This window comes from Anastrepha obliqua, chromosome 1 (assembly GCF_027943255.1).
Source record: "Anastrepha obliqua isolate idAnaObli1 chromosome 1, idAnaObli1_1.0, whole genome shotgun sequence".
NCBI lineage: Eukaryota > Metazoa > Arthropoda > Insecta > Diptera > Tephritidae > Anastrepha > Anastrepha obliqua.
The window spans coordinates 23,250,968-23,271,030 of NC_072892.1; the positions used below are offsets into that span (position 1 = coordinate 23,250,968).

Here is a 20,063-nt window from a genome sequence, read left to right on the forward strand (position 1 = left end):
ATATGACAGAAACGAATAAAAGTCGAAAAGCGTATCGAAATATTAAAATTTACAATCTGTAGTTGAAGTGATCTGTTTGTGTTTCTAGTCTAGCCATTTCTTCGAAGTCATAATGGTTGTTTTGGAATATGTACTACACACAAGAAAAGTCAAAGAAATCACTTTAAGAAATAAATTAAATTTATAATACAACAAACAAGTTTAAATACCAAGAAATAAAAATTTCACTCCATATGCGAGTATTACAGAGCAGAAGAGTATTACTACAGAAGATATTATCATATATTTCCAGCAATAAATGTAACAAAACTCAGTTCGAATAAAACCTAAGTTAGCTTATACTTGAGAGTAATGTCATACACAGTTTAACAGTAGCCTCATAAATTATTACAAGTTAAAATTTACTGAAGTTTAACGTCAATAAACTTAATAAAAAGTTCGTTTGTTTTAACCAAAAAGGTCGTAAATGACAATTCACTCATACAAGTCGTTTCAGGTTGTCTGTTGATAATCAGAATGCAATAGACTTGTAAAATATTTTATGTATGTAAACAGTAGCAGGTGCCGCTACCAACACTCTTCCAGCTACCTGTGGCATTTCTACGATTCTCATTCTCATTATAAGAGCGAATAACGTGAATACAACAACGTGGTACAACAATAGCACAGCACATTGACTGAGTGATGTTGGTCGATAACATCAAAGCAAAGCAGTAACTGTTAGAGCAAAGAAAAAACAATAATAATAATACAGCAATATCAGACATGCCAGCAATACGAGTAGGTATGTTCGATGACTGACAGAACCAGATATAACTAGATTGATAGGGTAGATGTGTGGACAAGTGTGAAATCAAATATAAATGCAATATAAAAACAAAACAAACAAAAATTGTATAATAGAAATTTTGAAACAAAAATTAAATGACATTGAAACTCTTTTCAAAGTGAAAATAAATTTTAAATTGGTTTTGATATCGATATTGGTTTTGTATAACAAAAAAGTACTTAATACTTAGCAGAAAAGAATCATATTTATCAATAAAAGCGAGTTAGATACCGTACACAAGAGATAGACAAGCTAAAAAATTATTAAACCCAACAGTTACATACCTGCCTCCCGTCCAACCGACACGAACGACGCAGTCCGCATGATGTCCTAGTCATTTTTGTTTTCAGGCAGAGCCAAGAATTGATAACGAATACTACAATGTTTCGTATAGTGTCCAGTGGGAGCTCATAAGCCTCCCTATCCAGGTTTAAGATCCTATTGGGTTCTCTTCGGGAGAGAATGCTAAACTGTTTAGCCTTTCTCAGACTGCCTTAACTCTCCATAATTTCTCTCTGTCTTTCCAGTCTTTGATAATTGCCTTTATGTGGGCTCACCAAAGCCCACAAAAGTATTCTGAACAATGGAATTTTGAAGTAGCGTCTAATTTCGCTAGATAGTCCGCCTGTTCTCTGCCGTCATAGCCTTCACTTCCTTGTGCCCAGCCCAACATTAGGAGTTGTAAATACAGGGTGGCTGATGAAAGCCGCTACCAAAAAAAAATTGAATAACTTTTTTTCTTTTTAAGTTATCTGTTCCATTTGTGTTTTAATTTGCAGATTGATCTTTAAAATTTATTAAAATGGATAACTGGGACACGCAAACAAGAATTTGGATAGTCCGCCGCTATCACGCACTGGAGTCCGTAGTTTTGGTACAGAGAGAGTACAGGCGGATGTTTGGCGGCGATCCCCCGAGCAGATGGACCATAATGAGACTGGTGAATAATTTTGCTGAGCAAGGAACAGTCGCAAGAAGGCCTTATCATTGAAACCCACCAGTTCGGACGGAGGAAACGATCGCTGCTGTAGCTGCAGCTATACAAAGCAATCCAAGGGTTTCAACAAGAAGCTTATCTGCTCAACTTGGTGTCAGCCGACAGTCTTTGCAAACAATAATGCACAAAGATTTAGACTTATTTCCCTACAAAATTCAAATGGTTAACAAACTGAATGCAGCAGACTTGCCGATTCGCTTGGAATTTTGCCAGAAGATCCTGCAAATGGTGGAAGAAGACCAAAACATGTTAAACTGCCTTTTCATGTCTGATGAGGCCCATTTCGATTTAAACGACAATGTGAACAAACAAAATTGTCGAATATGGAGTACTTCTAACCCACAGATACTCCACGAGACGGAATTGCATCCTCTTCGCGTGACAGTGTGGTGTGCGGTTTCTTCACGCTGTATTGTCGGGCCTTATTTTTTTGAAGAAAATGGTCACACCGTTACGGTTACTGGAGACCGTTATTTGAAAATGCTGAAAGAATTTTTTTATCCAGAACTACGCCGAAAGAGAATTCCTTTCAACTCTGTGTGGTTTCAACAAGATGGGGCAACGTCTCACATAGCCCAGACTGTTATGATAGAGTTGCGACGAAAATTTCCCAATAAACTGATTTCAAGAAACTCCGAATTTCGTTGGCCCCCAGGTCGCCTGACCTTACTGCACCTGACTTTTTCTTGTGGGGTTTATGTAAACAAGAAGTTTATAAAACAAAGCCAACAAATTTGGATGAACTAAAACAATCCATTCGGGCAACAATTGCGGCTATTCCTGTCGCAACTCTCAAAGCAGCAATGAATAACTTTTTACTAAGATGCCGCACTTGTGTCAACGAGCATGGGGGCATTTAAATTCAATTATTTTTAAAACTAGTTAAGCTACATTTAATAAAATTTAATGGCCTTCAACTTAAAAAAAAAATAAATGAATTCCATACACTAAAAAAAAAGTTATTTGAGTTTCTTAATGTAGCAAAATTCATCAGCCACCCTGTAATATTATTTCTCACTTTACATACAAAAATGTAGATATGTATAAGCGATAGTGACTAACTTTTGAAGTATACAAGTAATAAATCTTAATATCTTTGTTAATCTTGCAGTTGTGTTCAATAAACGTTTTACGTTCAAAAATCCTTTACGTTGTGTCCTTCCAAAGGTTTACAATAATTCAGCATTTTTACGCTGCTCAAACGATTTAAAAGATCCGAAAGACCAGGAAGCTTCTGTACAACTCTTCAGTCCGTTCAAAACTCGAGTAAACCACCATTATATGGAATCCGATCTATAATTGCCATGCTACTAGAATAGAAAGGTTACATTGTAAATTTATTCATTTTGCACTCAAACCAATAAAATTTGCAAAACCACTTCCCTCTTACTCTTATAGTTCAGGCTGTATGTTGATTAGTTTAAGTTTAAAGACACTTGAAAGCAGAAGAATAATCCAGCCTCTTACATTCATTTACGACGTAATCAGTGATTCCATAGACTGTTGTGAACTTCTCGGGTTGATAAGTTTTAATATACGCTGCAAAACTTTTCATGCTCAAAATCCAGTTTATCTCCATGTGCTAACAGCCAACGTTTTTCTCATACTCCTATGACTAGAGCACTTTTGGAGTGTAATAAAATCTCATATTGAAATATTGATTTTTAAATCTTCCATTGAAACTCTGTTACGCCTCCGTTGATGCTGTTGATCTGTACTGTTAGTTTACAATGCCTTTTTATGAGAGATGTTATTAACCTTTACATTAGCTGTAGGTAAAATTGCATTCCTCTGCAAGATGTGACAGTCCCGTCATATGCTATATTAAATTAAACGAATTGGAAATTATATGTATGTCTACTTTTAAGTCTTTTTTTACGTATTATCTGTATTTTCTACCGCTAGCCTGTAAAGTTCTGTAGCCATTGATTTAATAAAATGAATTTAAATGAAACCTGTTGGGCCAAATTACTTCCTCTGTTTAGTCATAGGTTTAGTTTAGTTAAGTCATTTTCTCCATAATTATGTCAATGGAATATGCAAAGCTAAAATGCTTTCACAAAACATAACAAATTATTAAAAATAATCAATTATAGGTGATTTGTTTAAGGCCATACATCTAAATACATAGCTAATGGTTTTAGTTGTCTTATAGATTTCATTGAATTCAGCGAATTTGTTGTTGAAAATAAATGTCACTTAAAATTGACAAATTGATAGCAGTTCTGTCCAGTTAAAACCTGGACATTCCTCAAAATTGTAATATATCTAATACTCGAAATTCACTAATTCATCAAATGAAACGCTTTGGATTTTCAACTAAATATTTCAACTTTTCAACTATTATCAGCTCTTTCAAACCTGATTAATATGAACTTGAAATATAAAAAAATACATAAAACAAGCAGACTTTTGGAAGTGCCTGCCATAAACACTCTAATTGACTTATCTCTGTATCACACAAAAAGTTGTTATAATTATCAGTAAATCAACTCGTGCCCTGATTGCTTGCTTAGGCCTTTTATGCAGGCGAAAATTTGTTGTACCTAGGCGGCAGAGCTTTGATAGACGTTTATGGTTTAAGTCATTTGTAAATTTAATAAAATACCACAATATGGGTATCAAATAAATGTACATTGTATATTTTATTCAGATTGCGCTATAAACTCGTGTTCTGCGTCATTTTGGAGTTTAACTTAAACACTACCCATAAGTAGGGAGTTTACCATGAGAATCATTTTCGTAAAACACGCCTTATACCCTATTTTCATTTGGTGTTAATGGACATGCAAGTCTATTTTTTAATAAATTTGGAGACTCGTTTCTTGAGACGAATTATTTTCTGAAAATGTTTGCCTTTCCTCTCTCTACTCGCATAATTTGTTAAAGACATTACCCAGATTCTGCGGAAGATTTACACGTTGGCGACAGCGGGTATCGTAGGCGATGGAACAATGAGCCGTATGAGCTTGAGGACGACATAGATTCAGTACAGCGAATAAAGATCTACTGACTCCGTTGTCTCCGTCATGTCGTCCGCATGAATAGAAACACTTAGGATCCGAATACATTCGATGCGGTCAAAAATGGTGGTAGCAGAGGAACAGGAAGGCGTCCTCTGCGTTGGAAAGATATGGTGGAGAAGAACTTGGCTTCACTTGATGTAATCAACTGGCGCCGGTTAGCATGACAAAGAAATAACTGGTGCGCTTTGTTAAACTCGACCAACATCGCGTAAGCGGTTATCGCGCCAATCAGGAAGAGGAAGAACTACACTTCATTTAGAAATTGAATTTGAACAACTCCTCTCCATTACTTTTGCCACCCATCTCCGAAAATTTTAGCTTAAAGTTTAAACATAAATATTAAAGACCCACGCCTCATTGGAAATTGTGTTTTTTGGGTGTTTCTTTAAAAGCTGTAAAACAGAAACGAAAAAAGATTTTTTATTTTTGTTTTCAGTATTTTATTTTTTGATCCATTGTTAAAAAATTAAAATTTTTTTGACCATTCGAGGTTCGTTAAAAAAGCTCTCAGCCCACAAAAAAAAAATGGTCAAAATAATTTTTTTTTTTTTTGTAAAAATGTATTCAAAAACAAAATTAATTAATTTTGCGCCACCTTGTATGTGCATAGCAATGTATATGTATAAAAACAATTGTAAACAATTTAAAAAATGTTCTTATATACATACACACAGCTGTCAAACTTTGAAGCTTGCTTTATGATCGATTTAGTGGTGATATGTTGATTTTAGAAACACAGGCCCCTGAAGCGCATGGAAGTTATTAAGTTTTTTACGATCATAGAATAAATCCATCTTAGAGTCCGGCGGCTGCAGCCCCTGGATTTCCCAGCAGGACATTTAAGCAGCAAATCCACTAGAGTCAATGTAGTTGAGCGTCGAAAGTGACACCTATATATTTCGTTTCTGAAACCAAATCAACTTCGAAACCACTCAAAGCTATAGTTTTTATGCCTAATAGGTGCTGAGTTTGGTGAGTTTATATCGAGCCCAATAAAAGCAGTCAAGCTACTGCACTCCCTGCAGAGTTTTTTTATTCCGATTCAGCACAGAAAGCTAACGCAGCTTCATCTGTGACGCTTTGAACGATGTTTAAGCCACCCAACGTTTGTATTTCTAAGAGGTATTTTTAAGTACTGCCGTTATGTGGATTTCCATTAGGGCTTCCGAGTTTACCTACTTATTTACTTACTTATATGACCTGATCATGACCTGATCAAGGGTCACAACCCGCCACCAGATTAAGGACGACTGCAACAACACGCGCCAGGCGTCTCTGCTTTATGTGCGCCTTCTCCAATTTGTTACACCAAGCGATGGTAGGGTTCCTTCGACTTGGTCCTTCCATCGGAGGCATGCTCTTCGCCTACGACGCTTGCCATCTTTGCTGGAGCCTCTGCATCCAGACGCTCGACGTGACCAGCCAGGCCATGCGCTGAATATTGATACGCTTAACTATGTCCACACCGTCGTAAAGCACATAAAGCTTGTGGCTCGTTCGGCGGTAGTAGTTATCGCCAACACGAAGAGGACCGAAGATTTTCCGAAGTATATTTCTCTCAAATACCCCAAGAGCAGCTGCATCAGTCTGCGTCATAACTCATAGAGTAGCAGTGGTAAGATGAGCGTCTTGTAGAGCTTTTTGGGGCAAAAGAGGTATTGGAGTTGCTCTCTTGATCCCCACTCTTTCCAAGGTGCGTGTGGCTGTGATGCATCTTCCAACAAGCATGACGTAGAATGGTGTTAGACTCATGTTGAGATTGACGATGAAAGGCAGTTTCTACTCGGAGTAGGACGAGTGTCTTGAGTTGCAAGCAGACTTCGCATGGTCACTTGGTTTAGTCAGCTCTCCATGTACACCCACTCTGGTCTTTTACACTTCAATACTCTGCGCAACGGACTGCCTCTTCAGCTAAGAGAACATCGAGGAATTACTCTTTCGATCCGATTTACAATTGGTCTAAGCCCCTGCCCCTGCCTCCTGGAGCAGATAAATCATAGTATACGCAAGTGTTGGAAGATAATTTATTTCCAAGCTCATTTACCGGCAAACTTCTTCTTCTTAATTGGCGCTATAACCGCTTACACGATTTTGGCCGAGTTTAACAAAGCGCGCCAGTCGTTTCTTTCTCGTGCTAACCGGCGCCAGTTGGACACACCAAGTGAAGCCAAGTCCTTCTCCACCTGATCTTTCCAACGCAGAGGAGGCCGCCCTCTTCCTCTGCTACCACCAGCTGGTACCGCATCGAATACTTTGAAAGCCGGAGCGTTTGTATCCATTCGGACGACATGACCCAGCCAACGTAGCCGCTGGATCTTTATTCGCTGCGCTATGTCTATGTCGTCGTAAAGCTCATACAGCTCATCGTTCCATCGTCTGCGATATTCGCCGTTGCCAACGTGCAAAGGTCCAAAAATCTTACGCAGAATATTTCTCTCGAACACTCCAAGCGTCGCTTCATCGGATGTTGTCATCGTCCAAGCTTCTGCGCCATACGTTAGGACGGGCATGATGAGAGTCTTGTAGAGTGTTAGTTTTGTTCGTCGAGAGAGGACTTTACTGCTCAGTTGCCTACTTAGTCCAAAGTAGCACTTGTTGGCAAGAGAGATTCTACGTTGGATTTCAAGGCTGGCATTGTTATCGGTGTTAATGCTGGTTCCTAAATAGACGAAGTCCTTTACAACCTCAAAATTATAACTGTCAACAGTGACGTGGGTGCCGATACGCGAGTGCGCCGATTGTTTGTTTGAAGACAGGAGGTACTTCGTTTTGTCCTCGTTCACCACCAGACCCATTCGCTTTGCCTCTTTATCCAGTTTGGAGAAGGCAGAACTAACAGCGCGGTTGTTAAGGCCAATGATGTCAATATCATCGGCATACGCCAAAATTTACCGGCAAACACAATCATAAATTGCAATCAAAAATAAGACAGATACTTCAGCTTTTTGCTCTCCCACAATTAAATTTTCAAATTGCCATCATTTAAAACGCGCAGGCAATTTAGTGTAAAAAAAATAGAAACTAAAAAAATACGCATGCAAAAGTATATTCTCGCATACATACTTACGTATATAGAATATTTACACATTTGTGTATAGAAAAATATGCAACAATTGTCATTTCATTACCCGAATGCTTATTTCCTTTAGCTAATTATAAGCACCACAGTGCGAATCAGTTTATGTAGTTATGATCATTATCACGAAAGCGCGCACAAAAAAAAAGCAAATACAATAGGTAACATGAGAATATGTGCTAGATGAGTAAACGAATAAGTGAGTATGCGAGTGATCTTTTCATACCCGCTGATCTAACGATGTTAATCAGAATTCATTAGCATTGCGTTAATTAATTTAAATTTGCCTCAATTCCGCTGTGGCCAACTGTTAATGAGTAAGTTGAAAATTTTCGCATAGTATACATACCTATAAAAATCACACACACATGCAAATCACATGCCAAGTTATCGATAAACACAGACTAGGAACAGAAAAATCAACAAAATAATAAACAAAATGTCCAATGCATATCAGCGCGCGATTTACAAACGAATCTCAACGTCGCACATGACGTATGAGTAACATTTGGCTGATATTGTAAACCAAAAACACATATACATGTGCCCGTTTATTTACATGTATGTATGTATGTATGTAGGTATAGATGTACAAATGTAATCGTTTTACTATTAGCGGTAATTTCTGTGCAAACAAAGTCGCTTTTGAGCTGATTTAGAGTAATAATAATAGTTCCAAATGTAGTGGGAATTTACGAATTAGTCAAAAATAAATACCATATGCAAATTTATACAAATGTACATACATACATAAGTACTTGTTTACCGCATTTGTATCACTTTAACAAGCTTGCAACTTAAGTTTAAGGACCTTGGAGTTTTATGTGATACAAAATTTTCTGGGTTGGTGTCGAAATTCTGTATGTACAAAATTCTAAAAACAAAATTCTGCTTTTTAAAAGTCTGCTTTTTAAAATTCTGCTTTTTTAAAATTCTGCTTTTTTAAAATTCTGCTTTCTAAAATTCTGCTTTCAAAATTCTGTATTACAAAATTCTGTATTAAAATATAATGTTAACAATGTTAAAGAGGTAATGTAATTATTTAATTTATTATTATTATTATTTTTTATTTTCATTCGAGATATTAAATAAAAAATGATAAGAATTTTTTCTTCAGTTTCGATAGAATCCGCAGTATTTTTGCGTAGAACTTCTTTTCGCGTGGGCGGCCTTCGGCCGCGCTTCAAAAAAATAACCCTCATCAGTCCAACTCCGGCTACGCAATCCACAGTATTTTTGCGTAGAACTCTTCTAAAAAAACGAACAGCTGCGAAGAATTATTAAGAAAAGAAATGAATTAAGTCACACTACATATTTAAAAAGAATTCCAAAAAATATTGTAATTGGCTAAACTAAAATATTGTTATCGCTTAAACATATACATACATATGTATATTTATGGAATAAATGTTTATTTTGTTACTTCTTGTATGACGAAAATCACAAAACTTGAATAAAGTAGAATTTTAGAAAGCAGAATTTTAAAAAGCAGAATTTTAAAAAAGCAGAATTTTAAACAGCAGAATTTTTTTGCAATGTACAGAATTTTGTCACCCAGAATTTTGTAATACAGAATAATGACACGCTCCCAAAGTTTCTTTCAGTAGTCACATAAATTTTATTCTTTTAAAATCATACTCGGTTGTAGGCTTCATTCGTCGTAATACATTCGATTTTCTGATCCATATACCAACAAGATACTGTTTACGGCTCTTGTTCATTCTCACTTAGCGTGCGCTTCTATCATTTGGAGACCTTACGACTGACTTTCGATAAAAAGAATTGAGCGCGTTCAAAAAATCTTTCTTCAGCATTGCATTCCCTACGAATTGAGGTCCCCTCCTATAATTATCGGCTAAAGCTAATTAATCCAATCTAAAACTAATTAATGTACAATAATCTCTTCCTTATATCTTAGTCTTTACATTACAGTTAACTAAGTACCAGTTATGTGAGAGAATAATTTGTACTCTATAATAAAAGGTATGGAAAATTCAATGCAAACTTAACATATGCAAGTAATGTAATCTTAACATAACATGGCAAAGTTTGCATATTATAAAGAGTGAATCGTAAAATAAATGTATTTATATTTGTAGCATACCCCCATGCGCATATGAGACGCTAGAAGACACATACCACACACATAAATAAGATTATGACCGTTGGCGAATTACGGATATACATATGTACATATATATGTATGCTTCATACCGTTTTAAGAGACCCATAAAAAGTCACAAAAATTTATCTAATATTTCATATGTCTTACCAAGAATTTCTCAAGATACTCCTCCGGTGCATTTGAAAAGAAAAAAAAATATGGCATACTCTTGCATTTGCTCTCTCAACATCTGTGCAATAATTTTTTATTAAAAATTAAAATTAACAAAAAATTTATTTAAACTTAATTATTTAATATTTTAATCAGGATTAAGTTTCATATTAAATTCCATAAATTTATACCTTTATTCAGCAGTGAAAGGTTAATGCATCGATAATCATCTTAAGGGGTTGCATACGTCCAGCAGCGCGAAAAAAGCGCTAAAAGAAAAACTGTTTTTAGAAGGGATAACAATAGAAATATATATAAAAAAATTGTATACAATGCGTTCATTAGTACTTAAACTTTATAAACAAATTTATTTTAATTAATTTATTTATTTTATTTTTTCTTTACAAAAATTAGTATTTAAAAAATCACGTGACCCAAAGTACAATGAAAAAAAGTTGCTCCATGGTCTGCATCATTTCTCTTTGAAATGTTGATGGATCTGTAAAAAGTAAAAAAAATTCTTGTAAAATAAAGTTGTAGTTATCGTAGTAGTTTTTGAATTTCGAAAAACTTTGCAATTTACGGCATTTAAAAAAAGTATGCGTTTTACGTCATAAGTGTCACACTTTAATTATGTTTATAAATTTTTATAATAAAAATATCAAAAACCAAATCTATAGAGAAAACACTTTCGAATATTAAAAAAAAACCGCCTCAAAAAATATTAAAAACTGTATGAGTTATCATGCAGACCGCGCCGGAGAAAGTAGTTTCGAGAAAAACGAGTTTAAAGTTTCAGGTACAGGAGTGCGCGGACCGCTCTCCACCTAGTTAATGGACTGTAGAAGCTATAATATTGGGAATTTCCGCATGAAAATTTCAAAGTATATTCTTAAGATACTATACTTTCGAAATATCGAAAACGTATCCGTAAAACTGGACACTGCTTAAAATCCAACTTATGTTAATTCCTATTCTAAGGGCAGAGTAGCTAGCCCTGAAACTCTACTTTGTGGCGATCAAGGTGAAAGTTTATAATCATTCATAAAATATTGAACGAACGGTCACCAGGCTCATAGAGAACTGCGGATTCTGATGGGATACACCCTCTTTGTTGTTGTTGCTGTTGCTGTAGCAGCCTAAGCATTCCCCATACATGCACGGGAAATGCTGCTGCAGTGACAGTCCTTGGCTGGATATAAATCCGGGTCATTCCGATAACATAGAACCGACTTTCGTGAGAACGACTCTCGTGGACTCTCGTTGCCTAGCAGTTGAAATGATTTGATGAACGGAGTATTTTACTTGACAATATTTTACGAAGTCAACCTCCGGATGAAAAGCATTAATAATATTTTGCATGTATGTATTTACCATTTTTTAACAACATATTGTTTTTTTTCTCAATTTGCCAATATACATCCATACATACACATCCAAATGCAGTAATATTTATTTTCGAATTTTGTTTATTGTTTCGCACCAATAATCAACCAGAGATGGAAATTGTCAAATTAAAATTAATTATCGTTAGCGGAATGCCAACTATCTATCTGCGAGGTAATATGAGTATATTCGAACACACATGCGTACACACATACATAAGTATTGTATATATATGACTTCGAGCCATATTGCCAAAATTATTTCCAAAGAAATTCAAATGCATACATTTGCCCATCTAATTATCAGCAATCAGATTTTTATGGGTTTATAACCTGAAAAACAAATTTGTGCATACAAACATACCATACATACATAGATACATAAGTACATGCCCACATATACATATGTACAGTTTTCATGCAATCATACAGCAGGGCAATAAATGACTTGTAAACAAACATCTTTACAACAACCAATGGAAGTAATTGTAAGCAAACAAATAAGTATCATAATTTTATCTATAAAAATATGGTATGCAGCCGCTCATTTGTTGTCTATTGAACGATTTAAAGGCTATTAGCATTTAATTTTAAGCTGGTAAAATTTTAACCAGCTAAACGCCTAGGAAATTAGAGCCATAAATACAGTGAGGCAGAAGTGGAGAAATTTCGACTTGGAACTTGAAGGTGAAGAGTTTGAAGTTGTGAAGGTTTTGATTGTATGGCAGATATGCACGTGTGGAACTTATAAGCATTCACAGGGCCTTGCGTGTTGCCTTTCTTTCAAAAATTACAATTATTTCTGGTTTATTTATATGATCTGAAATATACATATACAAAGGGCGCCAAATTAATTTGTTTTTGAATAAGTTTTTTACTAAAAAAATCATTTTGAGTGATGGAAATTATTATTTTGACCTTTACGCACTCCATTGCTCTGTTTGTATTACTTCAGCTCATGAGACAGCTGTCAGATATGATTAGCGTACGACGCCATTTGCCACATGCAAAAAAATGTAAGCAAAAGACTCGAATGTTAAATGGAAGTTTAAGTTAGCTTTTTGTGGCAGTCGACTTAGAGAAGCCAACTCACTTAGACCATGTAGGTCCGTTGTGGTACCACTGTGTAACACGGGAACCTTACTGTTTAGCTTTGATGGAACCAGTTAGACTGTTTTATGAAGCGGCGGATAGGTTTTATTCCAACACCGGATGGTTTCGTGAGAGAGTCAAAATCGTATTTTCGTAACAACCTTGCTCTACTCCTAGCTAAGGCTGGACAATTATAGAGGAAGTATTCTACTGTTTCCTCGTCTCTACAACTTCTACAGTATTCATGAATAAAATAAATAAATTTTAAGATAATAATAATAAATATTTAACTATGGATTTCATACCACGTACGCAATTGCAGCCAACCCGACGAGTAAACAGCACTCCGCCAACAGAAGAGGAAATAAGGTCTGCAATAAAAACCATGAAAAATGGAAAAGCAGCAGGAAATGACGGACTGCCTGTTGAGTGCTTTGAAGCCGACACGATCACGATGGCCAAAATTTTACATGCACTTTTTCATTAAGTACGGCAAAATGATAGAAAAAGTTTTTTCTAATAGCGGTCGCCCCTCGGCAGGCAATGGCAAACCTCCGAGTGTATTTCTGCCCTGAAAATCATCAAAACCCATAAGCCGGCTTAAAATACACAATTAAGAGGAGGAGCTCGGTCAAACACCTAACGAAAGTGTACGCGCCAATTATTATTTTTTTTTTTCTATGGGAAGAGAAAAGATTTCCGTCTGAGTGGAAGGAGTCGATAATTGTGAAACTACCGAAAAAAGGTGACAATAAAAAATGCAAAAATTAGAGAGATATTTCTTTATTACCCACAGTTAAGAAAATATTTAACACAATAATTTTGGGGAGGATATCAGAAGTAGTTTTTTTTTTTTGGTGAGTGAGGTAGGGTTCAAAATGCCTTCGCACTTACACCGACCGTCATATACTGCGTCCTGTAGTGTGGCCACTAAAGCGATCCCTCCTCTCCTTTTGGGTAGACACTCTTACCGGAACTGCTTTCTGTATTACTTCGGGAGGACCCAGATATCAGTCAATTCGGTACGCAAGCAGACTTCAGACCTGGACAATCTTGTGTCGATCGAGTTAGCATCAGTAGAGCAAGCATCAGTATTCAACTCGGCAATGTATTTGAAGTTCGTAGGTCACGAGAAAGCTTTCGATGCTCTTAATAGAGAATGCATATGGAGCGGGTACTAAGCGCAAGAGGAATACCTGCGAAAATCACGAACATCCTTAAAAATAGTTATGATAGAATAAAATGCCGAGCATTACATGGCGGCGAGCTAAGCGATAGCTTTGATAGCCTTTGCTCTTTATAACCGTTCTAGATGCATTTATCCAAGTGCTAGATACGAACGCAACCGGCATAAATTGGAAGTTCAATCAAAAGTTGGGGCGTCTAGAGTATGGTGACGATGTGACGATGTTGTATTTCTAACTAACAAGCGTTCAGCCATGCAGACCGCCAACGGCGAACTCAGTGCAGTATAAAGAAAAATCGGCTTTAACATTAATAAAGCGAAGATAAAAAAATTAGAGTAAATGCCAGCAATAAAACCAGCCTGTGCATAGAGGGCCTGTGTTCTAGAAGAGATAGAGAACTTTGACTATCTAAGAAGCAATGTCGGCGTTGATGTGTGTTGAAATGTGTTTCCACAAAAGTGTCAACTGTGTGAGATCAAACTCAGTAGTCTTTCCCACCAAAATCCATTTTTTTAATGCTTGCATTAAACCGATTTTGTTGTGCGGTGGCGAAACCTGGTAAACCACAAAGGCAAACGTCAGGAAGCAACAAACTTTGGTTAATAGATGTCTCAGGCATATTCTGATAATATGGTGGCCCACGAGGATCTCGAATTAACATCTATGGAAGCGCACTAAGGAAATGCCGGTGGAGAGAGAAATCAAAAAAAGAAAGTATGGATGGCTGGGTCATAAGTACATTAAGGAAGAGCACTGATGTGGTGCCACAATGTTTTTTAAAAAATATAGGGTAAAAAATACGATTTTGAAAAAAAACACTATCTTTGAGAAAGCTCCATAGAAAATAGTTCAGAGACGTTGGGGATCTTGGCGGCCAAATTGCTGTGGATAATCATGGAGTGGAGCCAATCCTGTTAATCACGATGGAAAAAAAATATTAAGATGACGCCGATCGTGGTACCGCACCTTTGCTCTCAGCGAATTTTACAGAGTCGCTATGTGTTTATTCGTGTGTTGCTTGTGTCAATTCTTCTTCTTCTTCTTGCATTCTTGTTCGCAATTTCATATTTCCCTCACACAACTGTACCAGTGTGACGTCGCGCCTCTCTGATGGACGCAATCTTGTACTCTATCCTTCTTGCGTAGCAGTCTACCATCCTTGGCCAAAATCCATACCCCCAACAAAATTGCAAAAAAAAAATAACGTTATGAGCCTCGTTGCCTCGATTATGCCGAACAAACACAATTATATATTTTCTACTTCACATCTCTCAAACGAGACACGATCGAACAAAGCATTGCGAAAAAAAAAAACTCGAACTTGAAACACCCTGTACATTGATATTTTTTGGACCCTTAGCGTTTCTAATCGCTCTTGTTAAATTATGTTAACTACTTAATGACTTGTTTTATGTAGAAATAAAAATTTAGATATGTATGTATATGTCGTGCATACATATCTAAACACCCACAAGTATGTATGTACATTCATATGTCAATATGTAGCAACAAAAATTAAACCTTGGATAATGTTATGAGTTCAACAATGAAAAAGCAGATACTGTGTACCTTTTGCTTTTTGTTTTTATTTAGTATCCATATTGAGCTTGATTATATTTGTGTAAAATTATCACAAAATAAATAGAGAATCAAAGTTGATTACATCCATCAACGTTTGCCCCTGCTTACTAACCTCCAGCAAGGCAGCTCAATTTATCGCGCCGATAAACACACTTTGCGGGAAGGGAAAAAAATGTTGTTAAACTCTCGACCCAATCTATTGAAAGGGGCAACTCGCAAGTGCAGCACTCAGACAACTTTGAGTCCATTGTACCGCACTCGGATTCCCTTTTAATTTTAAATCTACCCGACCTCCACAGAAATCTGAGTAGATCTTGTGGTGCCAAGGAGCCAAGGTGGTCGCTTCTTAACACATCAGTGCCAAAGACCTCAATCCTGATTCGAGCGAAGGCGGGACAGACGCACAGAAATGGGTCCACTATCTAATCGTCCTGTCCACAAGCTAATCAGAGCGCATTGTTTTGAAAGGGAAGGAAATGATTGCGGTAAACGGAATTTTAAGACGATAGTGTACTATATTTACGGTTTAAAAAACAATATTTATTTTTAAAAAATATTGAAATTTTTTAAAGTTGTAAGTATTTTTCTGGAGCGCCTGGAGTCTGCACTTGTAAATCGGTGCCGGTGATGGAGGTCGTGCGATGCATCTGAAACAGTCGAACCAAACTTTTTTTTTTAATTTTTATAAGTTTCTTTTCTTTATGAACTAAAAAAATACCGAAGAAGTTATAAAATTCCAAATTTTTTCGAAGTTTGAAAAAAAAATTCACTTTTTTAAGAAAAAAAATTGACTTTAAGTTGCAAAACAAGTAGTTTAAATAATACTTTTGTCCAACTTTTTTATTTCAAATAGAAGATAATTTAATACTGAAGCTAGATCACTTTGGTTTTTTTCGATCGGACATATATTCTTTTTGCTATCGCCGGCACCGTTTTCTAACACTTGTGAAAATGAAAACTCGAGAAAACGCGCTTTAAAGTTCTGCCTGAGCATTCGCATCTGCTCGACGCTCGGCCACCAAAACTGCTCTAGCTTCGAAAATATGTCGAATTGGCCTCTGGAATTTTAAAGACATATTCTTGGATAGTTTTGGAAGAGATTTAAAACAAAACAAAAAAATCGATTATTTGAAGCCTGTAAAGCAGACTACTGCCTTAGTGTGAAAAGAAATTCATGAAAGCGATAAATGAAAAATGCCTAGTTTTGACCATCGGCCTTAAGTGCCTTGAATTCAAATAAATAAATAATGGATTTTTTCTCCAGTCTTGCCGTAGTTTCGGTGCGTTTGAGGAAACGAAAAGAACAAGAAGAGCACTTTAAAGTTAAAAATAATTTACGGGCACAAAGACGGAAGCTCGTTTTATTGGTTATGTGAGGAAGTGGATTTAAATTTTAGATTAAAGCCTAAAATCTTACTTTTCAGTTATTAAATTAACCGAATTAAATTTACCGAAATAGCATCCTTTATAATAATGGATCCAATGAATTTAGTGATTTTAATGGCTACCGTAGGCGAAATGACGAATTACGGAACTCGTCATTACTCGTTTTGAATCTGTGGTGGAAAAATTACAACATTTGATGTTCTAAGATAATTGAATTTGTCTAAACTCACTTCTAATCGAGGGTAATTATTTGAAACTGTAAATTCCTATCGAGTTACTTATATAATTGACGCTTACTCGCCGTTTGGCGGTTTGGCCGAGCTCCATCCCTAATGTAAGAACTTACAGTTTTAAGTCCACTCCGAACGGTAGATATTTTTTTATGAGAAGCTTTTTCATGGCAGAAATACACTCGGAGGTTTGCCATTGCCTGCCGAAAAGCGACCGCCATTAGAAAAAACTTTTTCTTCATTTTTGGTCTTTGACCACGAATCGAACCTACGTTCTCTCTGAATTCCGAATGGTAGTCACGCATCTTTTAAGAGCTGAATAGTCTGAGTACTGTTTCATTGGGAATGTATACTGGATTCTTCAACAAATTGGGACCATTTAGATATAAGTATGGGTAAGTTTAATTAAATTCCTTCTCACCGGGCTTTATGAGAGACCTTTACGATCACCCCGAACAGGGTGAGGTTCTATACTAAGTGTATTTATACTGAACGTAAACGAATGGCCCACACTTGAGTACATACTATTTCACCCATTTAGAGTAGCATCACCAAAAAGCTTCACCTCTCTGGTGGTGGTGGTGTAGATGTTGTCTAAGTCGAACCATCTTGATTTGGCTATGAATCTGCCTATGTCGTCTATTTTCTTTTCTACAATTCCTTTCAAGTTGGCCAAAGAGAATTCCCCCCGCATTCTATTAAGCACCTAGACTTGGGCACTCACACAGATAGAGCACTCACTCTTTAGATTAGTTTCTTCTTGATTGCAGCTTCTACATCTGTCGTTGTACGGCCACCCCATCTTCTTGAAATGGTCTCCCCCAAACCAGTGGCCGTTTATTGTTGACGTATTTCTGAATATGTCTGCTCTCGGCTTTCTTAACAACTCGTCAATCCTTGATTTGTTAAAAATGGGCCACGTTTGTTTATTTTTTTTTTTTTTTTGCATTTATCCGTGTTATGCAGTCTGTCAACGGCCTGCTTCAGGAATAGGAATGCAGTTGTATTTTCTTTAACTATTGAATTCAAATCCCATTCTTTTCGCGTGGGGAACTTTACCTTAAACTCTATTCTAAAGTCTAGGGTAGCGGTAGTAAAATCTGATGAGCTGCTAGGAAGCCTTTGGCTGTCTAAGATAATTATGTTTATGTAAAGGGTTTTCCAATAACAGGTGCTTTTTAAATATATAAAAGGCTACCGAGAGATGATTAACGATTTTTTATGCCCGGAATTAGATGATATTGATCTGGACAACGTTTATTTTCAACAAGACGGCGCTACGTGCCACACAAGCAACGAAACCATTGATCTTTTACGGGAAAAGTTTCCGGACCGTGTTATCTCTCGAAGAGGTGATCACAATTGGCCACCGAGATCTTGTAATTTAACACCTTGTGACTTTTTTCTTTGGGGCCACGTGAAAGAGAAGGTCTACGCCAACAGGCCAGGGTGGATTCAAGACCTCAAAGATGGAATTCCTGAGACTATTGAGGACATAGCTACTAGCACATAACTAATCACTGTTCATATATCATAGCTCATACTTATTTTGGCAATCCAATAATTTCAAATTTATCACTTTCTTTTTCCCGCAGTGCATCCAGATGCCCGATCCGCCACCCGAAAGTAACAGTCATATGATCAAATTAGGTTGGATCAATGGCGTCGTCATACCGTGCCTACTTAACATTTGGGGTGTCATGCTATTCCTGCGCCTCAGCTGGGTAGTCGCAGAATCTGGCATAATGCAGTCATTGATTATCATCACCATTTCGGCAGTAGTTTGCGTGATCACCACACTCTCGTTATCGGCGATCAGCACGAATGGTGAGGTAAAGGGAGGCGGCGTATATTTCATAATTTCACGCTCTCTGGGTCCCGAGTTTGGCGCTTCTGTGGGAGTGGTCTTTGCATTTGCGAATGCTGTCGCGGCATCCATGAATACCATTGGCTTTTGTGATTCGTTAAATGATTTATTGAGTAAGGCAAAGAATAAAACTTTTCAAAACCAATGCAATTCCGATTAATTTATATTATTTTTATTTTATAGAAAGTCACGGTTTGCAAATCGTCGATGGTGGTATTAATGATGTGCGAATTGTTGGTGTATGCACTATAGTGGTGTTGATTCTTATTTGCTGCATCGGCATGGAATGGGAGTCGAAAGCGCAAAATTTCCTTATCGTCACTATTGTCTTGGCTATATTTAATTTCTTAATTGGTGCAGCGATCGGACCACGTGGAAACGAGGAAGCTATTGCCAAAGGTTTTGTGGGTTTCTCATGTAAGTTATTAGAGTTTTACTATGGAATGAAGAACGAAAAATTAATTCAATTTCTATTCGGTAGGGAGCAACTTTAAGGAAAATTTTGGCGGCGACTATCGCTATTCGGAAGGAATTGATCAAGACTTTTTTAGCGTATTTTCAATTTATTTTCCGAGTGTAACTGGTATTCAAGCTGGTGCAAATATTTGCGGTGACTTGAAAGATCCAGGTGCGGCTATACCCAAAGGAACATTTTGGGCTCTTATGATTTCAATGGCTTCATATGCTTTGTTCGTTCTATTCGCGGGAGGTGCAGCTGCACGTGATGCTTCCGGAAATGTTAGCGACTTAATTAACGGCACATTGATCAGTTCGGAACTGCCTTGTAAATTGAACAATGTAAGCGCCTCAGGGGTTGTAATATCAATTTATATAATACTTTGCCGCATTATTCGACTACATTATCGCCATTCATTCTGTCCATTTTAGAGATGTACCGCTAGAAGCGAGCATAACTGAATGCATGATGAATTTTTTAGTATTACAATGTTTCTCGAGTTCCAATTTTTTTTTTATTATTAGTAATTCTTTAACCATAACCATATAAATCAAATTTTCAAGCTTTATTAACCCTCCGTTGGGCACCTTTTTTAAAACCTTCGGTTGGGTGCCCGGATCTGTCCTTTTTTCGGCCTGTTCGAGGATCCTTTTTAAAGGGAAATCGTGGAAAATT

At 36.7% G+C, this 20,063-nt stretch overlaps 1 protein-coding gene across 1 annotated transcript in view; it reads left to right on the top strand.

Moving 5' to 3' along the window:
- The window catches only part of LOC129236045 (bumetanide-sensitive sodium-(potassium)-chloride cotransporter), a 51,852-nt gene that overhangs the window by 25,132 nt on the left and 6,657 nt on the right, over positions 1 to 20,063 (top strand). The window contains exons 3-5 of the mRNA XM_054870233.1: positions 18,660 to 19,044; positions 19,115 to 19,348; positions 19,413 to 19,729. Coding sequence (XP_054726208.1) covers positions 18,660 to 19,044; positions 19,115 to 19,348; positions 19,413 to 19,729 — 936 coding nt within the window. The remainder of the gene's footprint in view (positions 1 to 18,659; positions 19,045 to 19,114; positions 19,349 to 19,412; positions 19,730 to 20,063) is intronic.